This window comes from Macaca nemestrina, chromosome 3 (assembly GCF_043159975.1).
Source record: "Macaca nemestrina isolate mMacNem1 chromosome 3, mMacNem.hap1, whole genome shotgun sequence".
NCBI classification, from domain to species: domain Eukaryota; kingdom Metazoa; phylum Chordata; class Mammalia; order Primates; family Cercopithecidae; genus Macaca; species Macaca nemestrina.
The window spans coordinates 191,785,170-191,807,994 of record NC_092127.1 but is presented as its reverse complement, the minus strand read 5'-3'; the positions used below and the strand labels follow the sequence as shown (position 1 = coordinate 191,807,994).

At 36.7% G+C, this 22,825-nt stretch overlaps 2 protein-coding genes across 2 annotated transcripts in view; both read left to right on the top strand.

The window, feature by feature from the left end:
- The window catches only part of LOC105483799 (zinc finger protein 718), a 42,068-nt gene extending 24,916 nt beyond the window's left edge, over nt 1-17,152 (top strand). Inside the window, 4 exon segments of the mRNA XM_011744771.3 lie at nt 8,414-8,577; nt 8,580-8,683; nt 8,685-9,293; nt 9,295-17,152. Of these exon segments, the coding sequence (XP_011743073.2) occupies nt 8,414-8,577; nt 8,580-8,683; nt 8,685-9,293; nt 9,295-9,625 (1,208 nt within the window). The 3' untranslated portion in view covers nt 9,626-17,152.
- The window catches only part of LOC112427091 (uncharacterized), a 79,136-nt gene that overhangs the window by 30,025 nt on the left and 26,286 nt on the right, over nt 1-22,825 (top strand). The gene's annotated exons all lie outside the window — the stretch shown is intronic.

The following is a 22,825-nucleotide window of genomic DNA, read 5'->3' as shown; positions in this document are numbered from 1 at the left end:
GGGTTCACGCCATTCTCCTGCCTCAGCCTCCGGAGTAGCTGGGACTACAGGCGCCCGCCACCACGCCCGGCTAATTTCTTTTTGTATTTTTAGTAGAGACGGGGTTTCACCGTGTTAGCCAGGATGGTCTCGATCTCCTGACCTCGTGATCCGCCCGCCTCGGCCTCCCAAAGTGCTGGGATTACAGGCTTGAGCCACTGCGCCCGGCCCAGGCTGGTCTTGAACTCCTAACCTCAGGTAATCCACCCACCTCAGCCTCCCAAAGTGCTGGGATTACAGGCGTGAACCACCATACCTGGCAGTGATGTGGTATTTTATTGTGGTTTTGATCTTAATTTCTCTGAGAATTAGTGATATTGAGCATATTTGCATGTACTTTTTGACCATTTGCATTTCTTCTTTTGAAAAATGTCTGTTAAGGTCTCTTGCTTGTTTTTAAGTTGTGTGTTATTTTTGTTTTAAGTTTGTTAAAAATCACTTGGCTCTAGGCTCATGAATTTATTATTGGGCTCACTGGATACTGTCCTCTGTCTATTTTTATGCCAGAACCATGCTCCTTTGCTTACTGTAGCTTTATAGCATATTATGGAGTCGGGTAGTGTGATGTCTCCAGCTTTATTCTTTTTACTCAGGATTTCTTTAGCTATGTGGGGGTCTTTGATGGTTCCCTATAAAGTTTAAGCTTGTTTTTTCCATTTCTTTGAAAAAAGTCATTGGTATTTTGATAGAGATTGCATCGAATCTGTAGATCACCTTGGGTAGTATAGCGAATTTCTTAATATTTTTTTCAATTCATGAGCATAAAAATCTTTCAGTTTTTCATGTCTTTTTCAGATTTTTATCAGTGATTTATCATTTTCATTGTAGAGTGTTCAGCTTTTTAATGACGTTTGCTGCTAGACATCTCTTTTTTATTGTGGATGCAAAGCAGCATTTGGCAAAACTCAACATGCGTTTGTGACTTAAGAAACTCAATAAATTAGGTATAGATGGTATGTAGCTCAACACAATAAAGGCCACATTTGACAAACCTATGACTGAACAAATCTGTATACTGAACAGAAATCTATATACTGACAAATCTATATACTAAACAGAAAAAAAAAGCAGAAAATGTTTTATTTGAAATTTGGGACAAGATAAGGATGTTATTTGATATTGTAATTGTGTATGACAATATCCAACTGTGTACACTGTAAGACAGTGACTGTAAGATGGTTTGATTGTGTCCCCACCCAAATCTCATCTTGAATTACAGCTTTCATAATTCCCATGTGTTGTGGGAGATAATTAAGTCATGGGGGCAGTCTCCCCCATACTGTTCTCATGGTGGTGAATAAGTCTCAGGAGATCTGATAATTTTATAAGGTTTCCCCTTTTGTTTGGCTCTCATTCTGTCTTGCCTCCCACCATATATGACATGACTTTTGGCTTCTGCCATGATTTTGAGGCCTCCCTAGCCACATGAAACTGTGAGTCCATTAAACCTCTTTTTCTTCATAGATTACCCAATCTCAGGTATGTCTTTATCAGCAGTGTGAAAATGGACTTCTGCAGTAAATTGGTACCAGTAGAGTCAGGAACTTCACCCAAAAATGTGGAAGTGACACTGGAACTGGATAACAGGCAGAGGTTGGAACAGTTTGGAGGGCTGAGAAGGAGACAGGAAAATGTGGGAAAGTTTGGAACTTCCTAGAGATGTGTTTAACCAAAATGCTAATAATGATATGGACAATGAAATTCAGTCCAAGGTGCTCTCAGGTGGAGATGAGGAACTTGGGAAATGCAGTAAAGGTGTCTCTTGCTATGTTTTAACAGAAAGACTGGTGGCATTTTGCCCCTGCACTAGACATCTGTGGAACTTTGAACTTGAGGGAAATGACTTAGAGTATCTGGTAGAAGAAATTCCTAACCCATAAAGCATTCATGAGGTGACTTGGGTGCTGTTAAAAGCATTCAGTTTTGCCGGGCGCGGTGGCTCACGCCTGTAATCCCAGCACTTTGGGAGGCCGAGGCGGGTGGATCACGAGGTCGGGAGATCGAGACCATCCTGGCTAACACGGTGAAAACCCGTCTCTACTAAAAATACAAAAAATTAGCCAGGCGTGGTGGTGCGCGCCTGTAGTCCCAGCTACTCGGAGGCTGAGGCAGGAGAATGGCGTGAACCCAGGAGGCGGAGCTTGCAGTGAGCCGAGATGGTGCCACTGCACTCCAGCCTGGGCGACAAAGTGAGACTCCGTCTCAAAAAACAAAACAAAACAAAAAGCATTCAGTTTTAAAAGGGAAACAGCATAAACGTTCAGAAGTTTTATAGCCTGATGATGTGATAGACAAGAAAAACCTATTTTCTGAAGCAAAATTCAAGCTCACTGCAGAAATTCACATAAGTAATGAGGAGCCAAATGTTAATCACCAAGACACTGGGGAAAATGTCTCTAGGGCATTTCAGAGAACTTTGTGATAGCTTCTCCCATCACAGGCCCAGAGGCCTAAGAGAGAAAATAATTTTATGGGTTGGGCCTAGCCCCGCCTTTCCTAGGGCGTTGGTTCCCTATGTCCCAGCTACTCTACCCATAGATAAAAAAGCTCAAGGTACAGCTTAGACCTTGGCTTCAGAGGGTCCAAGCCCCAAGGCTTGGCAGGTTCCATGTGGTATTGAGCCTGCAGGTACACAGAAGTCAAAAATCGAGGTTTGGAAACCTCTGCCTACATTTCAGAATATGTATGGAAATGCCTGACTGTCCAGGCAGAAGTTTGCTGGAGGGATGCAGCCCTCATGGAGACCTTCTGCTAGGGCAGTGCAGAAGGGAAATGTGGGGTTGGAGCCCCCACACAAAGTCCCCACTGGGGCACTGCCTAGTGAAGCTGTGAGAAGCAGGACTACTGTTCTCCAGACCCCAGAATGGTAGATCCACTGTCAGCTTGCACCATGCACCTGTAAAACCCACAGGCCCTCAACACCAGCCCATGAAAGCAGCCAGAAGGCTGGTTGTACCCTGCAAAACCTCAGGGGTGGAGCTGCTCAAGATCATGGGAACCCATTTCTTGCATCAATGTGACCTGGATGTGAGACATGGAGTCAAAGGAGATCATTTTGGAGCTTTAAGATTTAACTGCCCTGCTGAATTTTGGCCTTGCATGGGGCCTCTAGCTTCCTTGTTTTGGCCAATTTCTCTTATTTGGTATGGGTGTATTTACCCAATGCCTGCACCCCCATTGTGTCTAGGAAATAACTAACTTGCTTTTGATTTTACAGGCTCATAGGTAGAAGGGACTTACTTTCTCTCAAATGAGACTTGACTGTGGACTTACGAGTTTAACCTGAAATGAGTTAAGACTTTGGAGGCCTGTTGGGAAGGCATAATTTGTTTTGAAGTGTGAGGACATGAGATTTGGAAAGGGCCAGGGGTGGAATGATAGGGTTTGGCTGTGTCTTCACCCAAATCTCATTCTGAATTGTAGCTCCCATAATTCCCATGTGTTGTGGGAGGGACCCAGAGAGAGAGAATTGAATCGTGGTGGTTTTTGCCATACCGTTTTTACAGTAGTGAATGACTCTCATGAGACCTGATGGTTTTTATAAGGGGTTTCCCCATTTGTTTGGTTCTTATTCTCTTTTGTCTACCACCATGTAAGATGTGTCTTTCACTTTCTACCTCCCACAATGATTTTGAGGCCACCCCAGCCACATGTGACTGTGAGTCCATTAAACCTTTCTTTCTTTGGGTATGTTTATCAGTAGTATGAAAATAGAATAATACAGTGTGGAACACAAGTCAAATATGCATCAGTGATATATCTATTTCCAATATAAGTCTCTGTGTTTGTTTATCTGTATTTGTATTGTTCCTGCATTGCTTGTAAGTTGTATACTTGTTCTGTTTGTGTGTATACAGTGGTCGTTTTACCCTGTCTAGGTGAGTTGTCATTGAAATACTTCTAATTTTACCCTCTATTTATTTGTAAATTTTATTTTTATGTGTGGGAGAAGCATTTTTGTGATTAGAGGATAATTTCAAAAGCTATCCTACCTCTGTATCTGTTTTAGATATCACTATTTTTAATTGTCAAAAAAACAAACTTTACAATCTTAAAAATTTTTAATACTCAGTTTAGTCATATTATATTGACATTGTTGTGCACTGTATCTCTAGAATGTATCTAGCAAAGCTAAAACTCTACACATTAAGCAACTATGTATTTCTGTTTTCTGGCACTTTACAAAAACAACTGCATTCTATTTCAGATTCAGACTGTTTTAGATATCTTATGTAAGTTGATTCATATAGTTTCTGTCTCTGTGGCTGACTTATTTCATGTTGCACAATTTCATTAAGATTTATTTTTATTTCATTAGATTTCTTTTTCTTCTAAAAAACTAATATTAATATTTCAAATTACATTTATCCATCTGATGAGACATTTGCATTACTTTCATTTTTTTGCTTCATTAACAATGCTGCAATAACTATGAGTGTACAAATTGCTCCTCTTGACCATGTATATGAGAGTTTATATTTGTGCTGGATTTAATCTTATGGATCTAGCTGTTCAGCTTATACCCATACTAAATTGTTTTAATTTTTAGCTTTATACGTGTTTTGAAATCAGGAGCTGTGATGCCTCCAACATTGTTGTTTTTCTTTTTCTTTTCTTTTCTTTTTTTTTTAAAGACAGTTTCACGCTTGTTGCCCATGCTGGAGTGCAGTGGTGCAATCTCGGCTCACCGCAACCTCTGCCTCCCAGGTTCAAGTGGTTGTCCTGCCTCAGCCTCCTGAGTGGCTGGGATTACAGGCATGTGCCACCATGCCCAGCTAATTTTGTATCTTTTAGTAGAGATGGGATTTCTCCATGTTGGTCAGGTTGGTCTTGAACTCCCAACCTCAGGTGATCCACCCACCTCAGTCTCCCAAAGTGCTGGTATTACAGGTGTGAGCCACCGCACCGAGCCTTGTTTTTCTTATTGAAGATCGCTTGGCGCTATATTGTCTCTTGAAATTTTATCTAATTTTAGGGTTGCTGTTTCTATTTCTGGAAAAACTCAATTTGAAATTTGACAGAGATTGCATTTAATCTGAATATTACATTCAGCAGTCCAGACAGCTTCATAATATTAAATATTTTAAACGTTGAACAAGAGCAAGCTAAAGAGTATATTTTTTATTTTCTATAATTATGTAAGATTTTCTGTTTTTTTTTTTTTTTTATTCTACTGTCTTTCCAGTTTGGTCATAAAAAGTAATCTGTAAAATTTTAATTTAAAAAAATTTGTTAAGGGTCTTTTTGTGGTCTAACCCATGGTTTATCAAGAAGACTTTTGTATGAGCTATTGAGAAGGTTGTGTATTCTGCTGTTGTTGAGCAGTGTTTTCTACAATTCTGTAAGGCATAATTTTTTAATACTGCTTTCAAGTCTTCTGTTCCCTTATGAATCTTGTCTTTTTGTTTTATTCATTACCAAAATTGGGATATCAAAATATCCTAGTATAATTGTATTGCTTTGTATATCTTGCTTTACTTTTGTTAGTATTTGCTTTATATATTTGAAACGCTAATGTGAGTTACACACACACATTTATATATATATATACACATGCATTTGTCATAGGTTTCCAGTAAATGAACATTTTTATTACTGTTTAATGTCCTTTGTCTCTTATAAGCTTTTAGTTAAGGCATATTTTATGAAATAGGACAGTTTTTCACTTAAGATGCACTTTGTGTAATATAATTTTGACCTCTTATTTGGTCATTTGCATGAAATGTCTTTTTTCATCTTGTCTCCTTTAATCATTAGATTTTAAGTGACTTGTAGAAAAGCAGGTTGGATCTTTTTTTTAATTGTTAAAATTTTTTTATTCGATGCATGTATTTTGAATGGAAAGTTTACTTCATAAATATTTAAATAATTTGCTGAAATAGAAAGGCTTACTAATGTTATTTTATTGTTTTACTTGATAATTTTATCTTCATTCCTTATTTTCTGTCTTCCTTTGTGTCTTTTTGATTTTTGTATTGACAGGCCCTTCCTACTTTTTCAGTATCTCTACAGATCCTTTTTTATTTGGTATCTTGGGAATTACATAAAATTTCTTAAATTTAAAATAATATATTTTAAACTGGTAAAAATTTAACTTTACTTGCACGTCGAAATTCTTCCTCATTACATCTGCCCTCAACTTTATTATTGATGTCACTAACCATATTTTTCATTTTGCATATTAACAGTTTATGATTACTTTTTTTTTTTGCTTTTATCTTTCACATTTTGGAGAATAATTAAAATGTTTTCTGTGCTATCATGATAATGGCATAGAACTTTATATTTTTGTATGTGCATATCTTTCCCAGAAAATTATGTTTTCATATGATTATGTTTTGTTTTCTTGCATTATATTATTTTCAGTGAAAGATACTTGCTTTAGCTTTTTAAAAATTTTATTTATTTATTTATTTTGCAAGGCAGATGTAGTGCTAATATACTTTTTCAGCATTTGGTTATCTTGAAAGGTCTTTACTTTTTCTTCATTTTTAGGACAGTTTTGCTAGTAATATTATTCCCCTTAGAAGCTATTTTCTTTTCTTTTCTTTTTTTTTTTTTCGAGATGGAGTCTTGCTTTGTCACCCAGGGGCACAATCTCAGCTCACTGCAACCTCTGCCTCCCGGGTTCAAGTGATTCTGCTGCCTCAGCCTCCCAAGTAGCTGGGACTACAGGCACATGCCACCACATCCGGCTTTTTTTTTTTGGTATTTTACCATGTTGGCCAGGATGGTCTCGTGATCTGCCCGCCTCGGCCTCCCAAAGTGCTGGGATTACAAGTGTGAGCCACCATGCCTGGCTGAAGCTTTTTTTTTTTTTTCAGCACTTTATATTACAAATTCCCTGACATCTGAAAATTTTTTTTGACAGATTCACTGTTTATCTTATAAGACTACACTTATAAATGACACATCACTTTTATAACTCCTAAGATTCTCTTCTTGTCTTTGACTTTTGAAACTTTGCTTATATGTGTCTTGTCATAAATCTCTGTGTGTATCCTAGTTAATAAGTTTGTGGAGCATCTTCAGTTTTTACATCCTTTTTTTACTTTTGAAAATGACTCAGTCATTATTGTTGTATTTTTCACCTTCATGACTTTTGTTTTTTATATTTTTAATGTTTTCATTGATACTCTTATTTTTCCGATTTTATAAATTGTATGTGTTTCTATTTCACTCATTGAGCATTATTCAGGTTAAAATTTTAAAATTTGAATATCTTCATTATTTATAGTTGTTTTCTGAAAATTTTCAAATTTTTAAATTGGGCCATGTTGCCCTTTTTGCCTACATTGTAACATTGTTATTTGAACATTAACTAAAAGCTATTTGTCACAGTCTTTACAATGTTGCCTTGTCCTGACATAGTCTGAAACCAGTTGTCTTTGATAGAGATTATGGGAGCCTCCCATACATGTTGTAAGGATGTGTCTTGTCTAGAATTCTGTGTTTATTCTTCAGTTAAAAGAGTTCACTCGTTTCTTCTTATGGTCTCTAATCACTTGCTCTACCTGTTCCCTGTGTTTAGCACTGCTGTCTGCTCATGAAACATTTACCTTTGATCTCAGCAGACTCTCCACCATTTCTTTCAGCACCCTGTAGTATTGGAGACAGAAACCAGTTTTTGTAATAATTTCCAAAAGCCAGAAGAAGGACTATGTATGTCACTGTTTTTCCTCTATTAAGCCAGGTGTTGGCAGTTTACTCCTAAGGGCACAATGCTGTATTTGTGGGGAGGAAGAGCTGCAGTGGGTAAATGTAACACACTTTTTCTTCGTGTTTTATGTGGCTTTTGGCATTGTGCTTACCTGAGGCATTGCACAAAGTTAACTCATTTATAGATTTCACACAAAGGTGTTTTCGTCAGTGTATTTTTGTTATGTGTGTCTGTAAAGAAATTATGTCCTGTGGTATTTACTGAGCATCTTACTGATGTACTTTGTATAATTTTATATATTAGATTTGTAATTTTATATATTAGATTTGTAAAGTATATTTATTTACTTACTTGTTTATTTATGTATTGAGACGGGGTCTCGCACCGTCACCTTGCCTGGAGTGCAGTGATGTGATCTCGGCTGATGGAAACCTCTACCTCCCGGGTTCAAGGGATTTTCCTGCCTCAGCCTCCCAAGTAGCTGGGATTATAGGCATGCACCATCATTCCCAGCACATTTTTTTTTTGTATTTTTAATACAGATGGGGTTTCACCATGTTGGCCAGGCTAGTCTCGAACTCCTGACCTTGTTATTTGTCCACCTCGGTCTTGGAAACTTCTGGAATTACAGGCATGAGTCACCACGCTTGGCCTTTATAGTATATTTACACGAATCTAGTAAGTGGGATAATTTGTTATTTTTATTTCTTTCAGCTGTGTGTTCTCATTTCACCCAAGACCTTTGGACAGTGCAGGGCATAGAAGATTCATTCCACAAACTTATACAAAAAGGACATGAGAAATGTGGACATGAGAATTTAAAATTAAGAAAAACTTGTAGAAGTGTGAATGAGTGTAAGGTGCAGAAAGGTGGTTATAAAATGGAATTAACCAATGCTTATTAACTACCCGGAGCAAAATAATTCAATGTAATATATGTGTTGAAGTTTTTCATAAATTTTCAAATTCAAACAAACATAAGATAAACTGAAGAGAAAAACTTTAAATATAAAGAATGTGGCAAATCATTTCACGTGCTCTGACACCTAACTCAACACAAAAGAATTCATACTGGAGAGAACTCCTACACATATGAAGAATGTGGCAAAGCCTTTAATCGGTCCTCAATTCTTACTAAACATAAGAGAATTCATGCCAGAGAGAAACCCTACAAGTGTGAGGAATGTGGTAAAGGCTTTACTCGGTCCTCACACCTTACTAAACACAAGAGAATTCATACTGGAGAGAAACCATACATATGTGAAGAATGTGGTAAAGCTTTTAACCAATCCTCAACCCTTAATTTACGTAAGAGAATTCATTCTGGACAAAAATGTTACAAATGTGAAGAATGTGGTAAAGCCTTTAAGTGGTCCTCATCCCTTAATGAACATAAGAGAATTCATGCTGGAGAGAAATCCTTCTCATGCGAAGAATGTGGCAATGTCTTTACTACATCCTCAGACTTTGCTAAACATAAGAGAATTCATACAGGAGAGAAACCCCACAAATGTGAAGAATGTGGCAAATCCTTTAATAGGTCCACAACCCTTATGACACATAAGAGAATCCATACTGGAGAGAAACCCTACACGTGGAGAATATGGTAAAGCCTTTAATTGGTCCTCAACCCTTAATGTACACAAGAGAATTCACTCTGGAAAAAATCCCTACAAATGTGAAGATTGTGGCAAAGCCTTTAAAGTGTTTGCAAACCTGCGTAATAATAAAAAAATTCATACTGGAGAGAAACCCTATGTATGTACATAATGTGGCAAAGCCTTTAAATAGTCCTCACACCTGAATAAACATAAGAAAATTCTCACTGTAGATAAACCCTACAAATGTAAAGAATGTGGGAGTACTTTTAAGCAGTATTCCAACCTTCCTCAACATAAGAGAACTCATACTGGAGGAAAATTTTAGAAATGTAAAGCATGTGGGAGCTTTTAAGTCTTCCTCAATCTTTTATAATCATAATTCATACTGGAGAGAAACTCTACATATGTGAAAAATTTGACAAAGCTTTTAACCACAACTCAATCTGTTCTAAACATAAGAGAAATGGTATTGGTGAGAAGCCATAAAAATATGAAAAGTGTAGAAAAGCCTTCAAATGCTTGTCACATCTTACTATTTATAATTCCTACAGAAGAAAACCCCTAGGAATATTAAAAGTGTTGGCAAAACTTTTAACCAATGCTCATATCTCTTAGCACATGATAGCATTTATGCTTGAGAAAAATTGTACAAATATGGAAAATGTAGATGCAGGGGCCTTTGAAAACAATATGCTGAGAATAGATGGGGCTCAAGGACAGTATCTCCAATTGAACTTTTAATGAACTCCCATAGGCGCCAAGAAGGCGGGCAGATAAGGAAGATCATAGAAACAAAGAACTGAGTAGAAGGTTACATCTGGGAAAAGAAAGTTTGTTTTGCATTGCATTCTTTCTGCTGACGTGGGGTTTATGGAGTATAAATAAAGTGAGGCGGATGCTCTGAGCGCGGCCGTCATGTTCTCTGTGTGTCTTTGTCTTTTGTGTGTTCTTTCATTCTCCATCACCCCCGGCACGGACCCCAACAAGTGGCGCAGCGAGCAGGGTCAGCACGGGTGAGTAGGGGAGAACAAGAAGGGGAACCCCCTAGGGGCGGGTAAGGCCCAGATATTGTTAAGGGGAACCTTCTTAAGCTTTCATTATGGGGAATTCCATCTCTCTGGCCTCAGAATATTTACGGCTGTTTCAAGGACTATTGCTGTCTATAGGAGTAGAAGTGAAAGAAAAAGACTTTGAAGTGATTGTTTGCCCATGTTGAACAACATTGTTACTGGTTTCAGTATCAGACTAAAGTGCAGCTGAATCGCAGAGAATGGTTACAGGTAGTAAAAACTCTGCTTAGAGCTCTCCAGTTAGGGGATATTATGCCTCTAAAATTGTGGACCTTGTGTGACTCTATCACTCAGACATTAGAGTTACTTGAGACTGATTCAGAGTGTGATAATGTAGCCACAGGAGTAAAGGTATCTGAGGATTTGGAAAAAAAAAAAAAAAAAATCTGAAATGGAGCCCATTTGTGCCAGGATAACAGAGGATGGTGGGGGTAGCAAAAGGGGGAGAAGAGAAAAAGCCAGCTCTTCCTTCTTCTAAGGGAAATTCTGACATGCAGTGTATTATGGAAATGCTTCAACAAATATTACAGATACATTCTTCTAATTCACCTTTGTGAGCTTTCCCTGTTTCTTTTCCTTCTGCCCTGTTAAAAGAGGATTTTCCAGTGCCTCCAACCCCCCGGCTTCCTTATCTTTACCTTTGTTTGGCAAAGTTGAAGCCCTGTTCACATCAGACATACTTTAAATTTATACTAAACACCTGTTTAATATGTCAAAACCAGTGTATATGTATATCTTGTTGTTTGTTAAAATATTATGAGTATTTCAATAGTTAATAAATAAGCACATTAATATTAACTATTAATATTAATATAGTATTAATAACCCCAGCTAGGAAATTGTTATGTTATAGGGGTGCATAGCTTCCATCAATTTACACTCCAAACAGAAGTTGAGTATTCGAGCTGCTTAACACATTAACTACCTCTTGATATTTTTTGTGTTTTTAAATTTTAACCATTGTATTGTATATGTAATGATTCTCAATTTGGTATTAATATACATATTTCCTAGTGAGTAATGATGTTGGACATATAGGTTTATTGTCATTTCCTTGTTCTGCTACTTTTGGTTGGGTTATTTGCCTTTTCTTATTAATATGTTGAGATTCTTTATATTTGGGGATATGAGTATTATTATATATTATATATACTTTTAATTAAAAAAAAATTTAAGGAGCTGGATCTGTTTCCAATTATTTGTGCTTCTTTTGCTCCTAATGCTCAGTTTTCAAATGGTGGCAATAATGTCCAATTTAATGCCTTACAAATTAAATTTTTAAAAAGAAATGAAAGCTGCCATTTCTAACTATGGACCTCAATCTCCTTTTATCCTTGGTCTTCTTGATATTTTTCGTCAGAAAATTTGATAATTCCTATAGACTGGAAGACTTTGGGGAAGGCGTTTCTTGATCATTCTCAGTGGTTACAATTGCACAGCTGGTAAATGAACAAGGCACATGTATAGGCTAGGAAAAATATTATGTGTGATCCCCCTGGACCCACTGAGGAACAACTCACAGGCACGGGCCAATATGCTACTCTTAATGCTCAGGCTGGTTTAGATGATGTTGCCCTTACTCAAATCAAGACTTTGTTTTTAAGGGCCTGAAATAAGGTAGAGATAACAGGAAAATGTTCCCTTTCCTCTGTGAAGATTTTACAGGGCACAAATGAACTATATCCAGATTTCGTAGCCCGTCTTCAGGATGCTGTCTTCAAAATTGTGGGTGCTGGCCTTGCTTCAAAAATTTTGTTACAAACATTGTCTTTTAAAAATGCTTATGCTGACTGTTAAAAATTGTTAAAATCATTAAAGGCCAATGGGGCCAATTTAGATAAATATATTAAAACTTGTGTTAGTGTTGGAGCGGCTATTTATAATGCTCGATTATTTGCTAGAGCTTTGTCTAAAGCCTTAAAAGGAAATAACAAACAAGGTGTTTGCTTTCAGTGTGGTAAACCTAGACATTTCAAAAAAGAATGTCATAAAAATTGAACACTTTTATCCCTCAAGGCAGAAAGCTGCCTTCAGAGGTGTACAAATATTGTGGTAAAGGTCGACATTGGACAAATAAATGTCGTTCCAAAACTGATAAAAGTGGAAATTTACTGTCTCCTCTCCTGGGAAACGGGAGCCGGGGCCCACAGGCTTGGGGCCCCAACAATTACAAGTCTACTACAATATTCAGTGAGCAATGGCCTACAACATTAAGGAATAAATTCAAGTCCTCCTTAAGGATCCCACACCTTACCCCGGTTTCTCAGCTTTATGCGGCAACTAAGCAGAGTGCTGCTGCTGACTTAGCTATTACTCAGCCTTATACTTTGTCTCCTAATAGAGGAGTATATAAATTAGTTATTAGAGTGTGTGGCCCTTTGCCAAAAGGACATGATATTACTAATAAAATTTTTATTTTGGTACAAGTTTCACAATTTATACGCCTAGAGGCAGGGGAACGTATTCTCAATAGAGAGGGTTTCATAGCACAGAAAAAACTGTTTTTTGGGAAACTTTAGTTTCTAATCAAAAGCCCTTATGTTCATTGCACATTAATGGGATAGTTTTAAAAGAGTTAATTGATACGGGGGTGAATATGTCTATTATTTGTTTAAATTAGTGGCCTATACAATGGGAAAAAAGACAAGTTTCAGTTATACTCACTGGCTTGGGTGCTGCTTCTGTGATTTATCAAGACGTAGAACCTTTAACCTGTGTCGGTCCTAAAGGTCAACAAGCTCAAGTGTTTTTTTTTTTTTATTTTTATATTGTTCCTATCAATATTAATTTTTGGGAACAAGATCTTTCACAACAATTTGCTGCTTTTTTAAACATTCCTTATATTTCCTCAGCTGCCAAAAATATGATGTTCCAAATGGGCTACAATCCTTTAAACTCATAGCCACCACTCCTATTTAGGTGAAACAGTGACCATTATTTAAAGAAATACTTAGGACTCTAAAAGAGTAAGTCAAAAAACAAATGGCCGAGAGGAATATAAAGCCACGTATTTCTGCATGGAATTCCCGTCTTTGTCTTGTCTTAAAACTATAAATGTTTACATTAAACCTAGGGAAAGTTTACAGCCTGGTCTTCCTAATCCTGCCCTTATCCCACAAAGTTAAAACCAGAGAAAATCAGCAAGATGCTTTTGTATCATTACAAACTCAGCTTTCTTTCTACTCACTTAATATTGCCACAGAAAAAATTTAACTGGATTTTCTTATTCAATATTTAGGTTATACCTTGGGGGCACAAAATATTCGACCCCAAAATATTCAAATTCGACGTGATCATTTAAAAACATTAAATGATTTTCAAAAGCTTCTAGGAGACATTAATTGGATGCGTCCTGTTTTAGGAATACCAACATATCAGTTATAACATCTTTTTTCTATTCTAGAAGGAGACAGTCACTTGGACAACTCACGCCATTTAACTCCTTTGGCTTTACAGGAACTCCAGCTTGTTGAAGAGCAACTTCAAAAGGCCCTTCCTTTTGTTTATTTCATACTTTACCTTCTCCCACAGGAATGATTCATCAAACTAGTCGACCACTAAAATGGATCTTTTTGTCCAATAAAATATCTAAACGCTTGGCTACTTATATTGATCGTTTAGCTGAACTGATCATCAAAGGACGGCATCACTGTCGACAACTTTGGGGAGGAGATCCTTCCTTAGTTATCTCTCAATTCACTCATAGTCAGATCACTTATCTTCTTGCAACTTCTGATTCTTGGCAAGAAGCTTCATCAATCTTGAGTTACAGTTTATCCTTATCCCTCAGTGCAATAGGGAGAGTTGTTTGCTATTCTCATGGTCTTACTTGATTTCCCTACTACTGGTTGTAACATTGTTAGTGATTCTCAATCCGCCGTTTATGTTACTTCTATTTCTCAGGCCACTTTACCTCTTTGTGCTACTTCTTCTCTTCAGAAATTCTTTTCTTTGTTATCCTTTACTTTGAGCCAACGTCGAGCTCCTTTATTCATCACTCCTCTTCGTTCTCATTCTCAACTTTCTGGACCATTAGTTCATGGTAATACTCAGATTGATTTGCTTTTAATCGGCCACCTACATGCTGCAGAACAAAAATATACTCTACATCACACTAATAGTTCTGGCCTTCAACAATGGTTTCATTTAACTCATAAACAAGCTCGTTCTCTTATTCGAGCTTGTCCTTCCTGTGCTCCTTTGAGCATTCCATCCTTCCATCCTGGGGTTAATCCACGAGATGTCCCTTCTTTTGGACGATTAAAATGTTCATCATACCATTGATACCTTTTCTCATTTCTGTTATTACTCATCTCTTAGTTTGTTTCGCCATCATGGGCATTCCTCTTATACTTAAAACTGATAATGCCCCTGCTTATGTCTCTCATAAATTACAAGTTTTCTTACAGCAATACAATATTCAACATATCACCGGTATCCCGGGCAACAGTCAAGGTCAAGCCATCATTGAGCGCGCAAATTTAACTTTAAAAACTTAACTATTAAAACTAAAAGGGGGAAATGAGCCCCCCAGAAACCAGATTTTGAAACCAGATTTTGAAGGTTCTTTTTACCTTAATTTTTTTGAATCTATGGAGACAATTGCAAGATTCCGCTGCCGTAACCCATCTTTCCTCACCTCCCTCGGTGATAGTCCCCGCTGACAGTTTAAAGGTTTGGTATCCTAATGAAGAAGGTAAGTATGTTCAAGGGCAAGTTCTAAAACAGGGACGGGGCTATGCTCTTGTCCTTACAGGGAGCGGACCTGAGTGGTTTCCTACAAGATGATTGAAACCCTGTTGAAAAGAAAACTGGATTCAGCATGCATTTCTTCCTTTGTTGGATGTGCCTCGGCGGGGGACTTATTTCTCTTAGTGAGGCTTTGTATGAATATTGGACTTATATTCCCTTTCCGCCCTTGTATCAGGGAGTCGCCTGGGGGGAGGCGGAAATTAAGGTTTTCACCAATGACACTACTTGGATGCCGTCCCCCTATATAGACAAGGACAATATAGAACGGGAAACGGGAATTATAAACAACACATATCAATTTGGAGTGGAAGGACTTCCAATATGTATGGGAAATAGTTCTCATTGTCTCCAAAGATCGCATGAAGCCTGGGCTGTTCGTTATAATCATAGTCATGTGGCTGCTAATACTGTTATTATTGTAACCAGAAGTTTTTAATATAATCATACTGTATATAGTAATGAAACTATTCCTAGTTCTTTACTTTTTTGTCCTATTCTAGAGGTTTCTCCTAATATTGAGGTGCTGGAGTGACAACAATGTCGGGGAACTAAACCCCGGATTTTATTAGAATACAATGGGATGCAAATAACTGATTGAAGTGTGCACGGTGATTTTCAAACAAAATTTAGTCACATACCTTTGAAATGACACTGGGTAAATAAAAGTATTGCTGCTAACAGTAATGAAACCTTGGTATGGCGTGAAGGAGGCCTGAAGTACAGAGTTATTTTTGGAAGTTGTTAGCTGCAGGCGATGCCATTAGCACTTTTGTGGGGAATATGCCCCTTAATCTTTCTAACCCGAATAACTCCTTTCATATTCAGTTATATCGAAATACCTCCTGATATATTATTGCTTGTGTCCGTAAGCCCTACCTATTATTAGCAGGGAATTTGACATGGGATAATGATACGGGGATTGTTAATTGTACAGATACGTGTATATTTTTGTCTTGCCTCAATCATTCCTGGTGGCACAACTTTACTGAGGATATTTATATCCTCAGGGCTCGTAAGGAAATTTGGCTACCTGTTAACCTTACGTGACCGTGGGGGGCATCACCTCTTGAGACTTATATTTGGACTTCTCTCCAGCGAACCCTCCGTGCCCTTGGACTTATAATTGCCTCGGTGATGAGCCTTGTCGCCATCATCTCCACTGCGGCCATAGCAGGGCTCACTCTTCATCAAAGCATACAAAATGCTGAATTTGTGCAGCAATGGCATGAACAATCTCACCGGTTATGGCTTCAACAACGAAACATTGATTCTCAACTTGCTGAAAGATTGGACAACATGGAACAAGCCTTGACATGGCTTGGAGATCAGCTCACTGTCCTCAGTACTCAGATAACATTACAATGTGATTGGAACTCCACTCAATTTTGTGTAACGCCTGTGCTTTTTAACATCTCTCAAAATTGGACCGTAATCCAAAAATTATTAATAGGCCATAAAAATATTAGTTTGGACATCCAAGAGCTCACTCAGAACATTTCTGGAGCATTTCGACAACAATTACATGTGTTGTCTGGAACTGTAACCCTTCAGGAGCTGGGTCAGCGCCTTGCTGCCTTTAACCCATGGACCCAGATGAAGACATGGATTTCTACAATCTCTGGAAGTATATTGCTTTGGGCACTTGGATCGGGTCTACTTCTTTTGGTGATTCGATGCTCCCTCCATCGCCTCCAAAAACAAAAGAAAACACAAGAACAAATATGGGCTACCTTTTTGGGATTGAGGCAAAACAAAAAAAAAAGGGGGGGAAATGCAGGGGCCTTTGAAAACAGTATGCTGAGAATAGATAGGGCTCAAGGACAGTATCTCCAATTGAACTTTTAATGAACTCCCGTAGGCGCCAAGAAGGCAGGCAGATAAGGAAGAGCATAGAAACAAAGAACTGAGTAGAAGGTTACATCTGGGAAAAGAAAGTTTGTTTTGCATTGCATTCTTTCTGCTGACGTGGGGTTTATGGAGTATAAATAAAGTGAGGCGGACGCTCTGAGCACGGCCGCCATGTTCTCTGTGTGTCTTTGTCTTTTGTGTGTTCTTTCATTCTCCACCACCCCCGGCACGGACCCCAACAGTAGAAGAGCCACTAATGCCTACTCACATGTTACTAAATATCAGAGAGTCTGTACTTAATAAAAGCATTATAAATGTAATGTTTGTTGAAAGACCTATTAGAAAATACAGGTCTTAAAAGTGAAGAAGAGTATTCTGAAGACGGACAATACAAATAGTAAGATGGTTGTTGTACCTATACTTGCATCATGGGTCTTATTGTGCATATTTCGTACTAGAAGAAAACCCTGAAGCACTTGCCCAAAATTTCTTCAACATTGGAGAATTTATATTGGAAAGAAATTTTACAAATATAATAAATTTGGAAAAGCATTTGTTCAAAAACTGTAGCTTAAAAAATACCAGAGGGTTTATACTAGAAGATGTTTTGTAGATGCGTTAAATATGAAAAGATATTCAGTCCAAAATTAAGACTAAATGTCAGAATATTTACAGTAGAAAGAAGAAGGCATTAACACTTGAAACATTACAGTAAATCAGAGTGTTAAGTATAAAAAAATTCCAAAGCCGAAACTGTTAGATAATTTCTTTGTATATAAGTTGAAAAGGAGTAGATTTTTGAAGTTATTCCATTGAAATTATACTTTTTTACTTGAAAAAGTTATAGATTTTTTGAAAAGCAAATTCAACTCTAAAATTTATTCATACTGATTCAACTTATTGTTTATATGAAAGCGTGTGATGAGTTGTTGCATCAGAGGTATGTGTGATTCTTTTTAGGTGGGCATCATTCATGAACTTTTCCATGAATGAGTAGGGACATTGAAAGATGCATGAGATGATGTTTGCATCTTTGTGGTTGACTTATATCATTGCATGATTCGTGAGGTACATGTTCAAACTAATATTCTTCTGCATTATAGTGAGAGAAAATCTGAATTTTAGTAATAAATTGTTTTACCAATTGTACATTTAGGTAATAAAATACAGTAAATTTTAAAATTATCTTTTAAGATTGTGTGTGAACTTAATTTTTTAATTCAACAAAATTGCTAATGTGTTGAAATTACTGTGTCTGGAGTGAAGTGTTATTATGCCACAACTTTCACCTATCCCACCTTACTCAAGGGTATAGGTAAAAAATGGTAACAGTATACTTTTAGTAACATAGTTTAATGATATTTCTAGCAATCTCTTTTTCCAGTGGCTTTAAACAGCAAATAAATTGAAGAATATTGTTCTCATGTTAAATTTTTATTATTTTTCTTATTTAAATTTATTTTTAAAAATTTATGTGGGTACATGGTATGTATATATATTCATGGCATATATGGGTTACTTTGATACAGGCATACAACATGTAATCACATCAGTGTAAATGAGTTATTCATCACCTCAAGCATTTATCCTTTGTATTACAAACAATCCAATTATACACTTTATTTTTAAATGTACAATTAAATTATTTTTTATTACAAGTAATTTTATGGTTGTATTCAGTATTATATCAGAATATAATGTAGACATTTCTGTGTCCTGAATACATATTTTTTTAAATGTTCCATATTTTTCTTTGGACATGTGGCTTCTCTTCTGGCAAACACATACAGACTTTTAGTTTTGATTTACATGGAGATAAATATATAAATGTATTGCTCTAAGATAAACCTTAGGTATAAAAAATTATAGAACAAGCAATTGTGTTTGGAAATTTGTACCTATTTTCCAAAGAAAATAACAACGTTGGGACAAAAAATATTCTTTTAATAATATGTATAACTGATTAGAAACATAAAAACCTAAAATATTCTGGAAACAAATCTATACTATCTTCTTTGTATTTAATTACTGTAAAATCTAATGGATCATTGTTGAGAATCTCCTTGTGCAAATTACCTGTTTTGTCTGGTACTCATGCTAGTGATACAATTCACTTGTTTCTCATAGTTTTTTGTTTTAACTTCATTAAGTATTTATTGTGTGAGCTGGTCAGAAATTGTAAGAATGATTTTTATAAAATTTAGTAGAGCACACAAAATAAATTTAAGATGTTCACAATGTGTGTATTAAGTAATATTTAGTTAGAACATTTTGTTTAATTGGGGAACCATATATAAGCTGTTTAGTTATTGTTCCTTTCACTTTTTATAATTGACATAATTGAGTTTATTGGGCCAATTCAAGTAAGTACTGGGAACACTTTATAAGTTATGAGGATGTTTTGATACATAATTGCAGTGAACAAACATAAGAAAGTGAAGGGTGTGTAATAGATGCTCCATAATTAGGTACAAATATTTTTCTGGAGTTTATTTGTAGGTCCAAGTAAGAGATTGAAAATATCTGTGGTGAAGAAATGGTATTAATTCTGCATGTTTTTTTTTTTTTTTTGTTTTTTTGTTTTTGAGACGGAGTCTCATGCTGTTGCCCAGGCTGGAGTGCAGTGGCGCGATCTCGGCTCACTGCAAGCTCCGCCTCCCGGGTTCCCGCCATTCTCCTGCCTCAGCCTCCTGAGTAGCTGGGACTACAGGCGCCCGCCACCGCGCCCGGCTAATTTTTTGTATTTTTAGTAGAGACGGGGTTTCACTGTGGTCTCGATCTCCTGACCTTGTGATCCGCCCGCCTCGGCCTCCCAAAGTGCTGGGATTACAGGCTTGAGCCACCGCGCCCGGCCAATTCTGCATGTTAAGAGGACAGGCTGTAAAAGTGACTCATTCTGAATTTAAATAAGATTTCGGTGTTTATATTCTAATTATCTTCAGTTTTTTGTTTTTTGTTTTTTGATGTCTTTATGTGTTCATCCTCAGCTGTGTGTACCTCACAGCCCTTCTGATTTGTGTTATGGCTACAGTTTTTTCATTCTTCTCTTCATGCCATGTAATTTCACATGGATTTTCTAGGTTCTCATGAAAAGTTTGGATTGTTTTTAATGTGGTAAATTATTGTTTTTAAGTGGGGTGTTTGTATAGTTTATCAATGCAACATTTATATTACTTAAGAGTCATTTACTGTTCACATGTAAAAGGATTCAGTCAGTCAGCATTGTTTTTCTCTGTAAAAGAAAAATTTTATGAGATTCTAAACAAAGTGTGTTAAATGAAACATAAGCTAGAATAGGTAAAGCATTAATATGGGTGGATTGCATATTATAACTACCATATGAAGAAACTCATCCAAATTTTGAAATCTCTTAGAAGAAAATATGTCTTAGAAATAAATTTCTAGGCCGGGCAAAGTGGCTCACGCCTGTAATCCCAGCACTTTGGGAGGCTGAGGCAGATGGATCACCTGAGGTCAGGAGTTCAAGACCAGCCTGACTAACATGGAGAAACCCCGTTTCTACTAAAAATACAAAAATTAGCCAGTTGCGATGGCAGGTGCCTGTAATCCCAGCTACTTGGAAGGCTGAGGCTGGAGAATTGCTTGAACCTGGGAGGTGGAGGTTGCAGTGAACTGAGATGGCAACACTGCACTCCAGCCTGGGTGACAGACTGAGACTCAATCTCAAAAGAAAGAAATTTCTTGGCGACTTAGTGATATGTGAAATATTTTACATTAATTTTCTATGACATAGCAAAACTTATTTTGTTATGCAGAATAGTCTATATTCTATATTTATTATAAAGTATATACTGTACATGGTGACTGTAGTCACCATGTTGTACAATAAATTTTCTGAACTTCTCCTAGTCAACTGTACTTATGTATTATTTTACGGACATCTCTCCAAATGCCTCTTTTTTTCTAAATAACCAAGCATCCAGTAACCAGAATTTGCTGTCTGGCTTATTTCACTTAGCATAACGTCCTCCAAATTTATCCATATTGTTTCAAATGACAAGATTTTTTCTCTTTTATTGCTGAATAGTATTTCATTGTAACACATTTTAAAAAATTTAAATAAGTAATCATTTATTGCTTGAAAAACTCATGTAATGAAAATACATTTGCGTTAAAGCATGTATTAATGTAATTCAGCGTGTAAAATTTTATTAATCATAGCTAATTTGTACCAAACACTAACCAAAACTCTATGTGTGTTAAGGAAGGTAAATTCTCAGTGGTGGAATTGTAGGTTATTTTAACTTGCTTTATTGAATAGTTTTTTACTTCCTAATTTTTGGCATTGTGTCTTTTAATTAAAATAAAACATCATATATGTTTTAACCTTGCCTTTATTTGTATATACATGTTAAAAGAAGTAAGAAAGAAAGAACAAAAGAAAGGGAGAAAAAAAGAAACAAAAAGTAAGAATTTAAAAAATGAAAGACAGGAAGAAAGGAAGCAGAGAAAAAAATAAAATTTTTAAAGTGCTATAAATTAGAGCCAAGAAAGCATCTGGATAGTGTAATCACTGTTTTGCTATACAAGGCCCAAGCCAGCAGGGCCTCCTGGGAAAGACAGAGATACTGGAGACTGCAAATCATTCCTAAATATTTTCCATTTTTATCGCTTTTCATTCATTGTGTAAGTTACTACACTTTTTTTGTCAGCTGAAACTAATTCTGGTTGTCTAACAATATTTCACTTTATTATAATCCAGATTCAAAGAATAAAAATGAAAGTGTTTTCTAGGCTGGTTGTTTCTTTGTAAATTAGGCAGAATGATCAGTCTAGACAAGAATCATTTATTAGCATTCTGAACAGGGATCCTGGCCAGGAGAAGGAATTCTCCAGAAAGGAACCAGGGATCTCAGTATGAGAAAAACTCTTGGTCGGTTGCAGTGACAATCACAAGCAATTTCACTCTGACCAGATGAGACTCTGGCTGGCAGTGTGGAAAAAGAGCCCAACTTTGGGGGAATCAAACCAGGACCTTCCAGATATTCATTCATTTACCAAGAAAGCATTACTGATGTAAAATTATGTGCATCACCCTGTGTTTAGGGCAATGAAAGTTAAATAAAAACGCATAATGCATATCCACCCTTCTGGAAACACATTGGGTGCCTCTGAAGGCCTGCATTTGGTGTTGCCATTCTGGGGAATGTGGTGATATTATTGTGGTTTTAGTAGCATTTCCTAACGAGTAATAACATTGAAACATTTTACATGCCACTTAGAATTTGTCTATTCAAACGCTTTATTCGTGTTGCATTGGTAAATTATTGTATTATTATTAAATCATAAGAATTCTCTTAATATATTTATTCCTAGACCCAAATCAGTTTTAAAACTTAAAATATGTTTTGCCATTAGGTAGTTTGTCTTTTGTATTCATTATGCTTCTGTTCAAAAAGCAAATGTTTTTTTCTTTCATGAAGTAATATTCTTTATTTTTCTCTCATTTTGAGACAGGGTCTCTGCACCCAGTCTGGAGTGCAGTGGCACAATTGTGGCTCACTGCAGCCTCAATCTCCTCTCCTGAGGAGCTGGGACTACAGGTCTGTGCCCCAATGCCCAGCTTTATTTATTTTTTTTCCTTAATTTTTCACAGACATGAAGTCTCACTATGTTGCCCAGGCTGGTCTCGAACTCCTGGGATCAGGTAATTCTCCCACCTCAGCCTCTCTAAGAGCTAGGATTACAGGCATAAGCCATTGATCCTGGCCTAAGTTTTTCTTATTCTGGATTTTGCTTTTGTGTAATTTTGTGTAATATCTAAGATATTTTTTCCTAACCCAACATTATAAAAATTTACTCTAATTTTTGTCCAGTGAATATGATAATTTTAA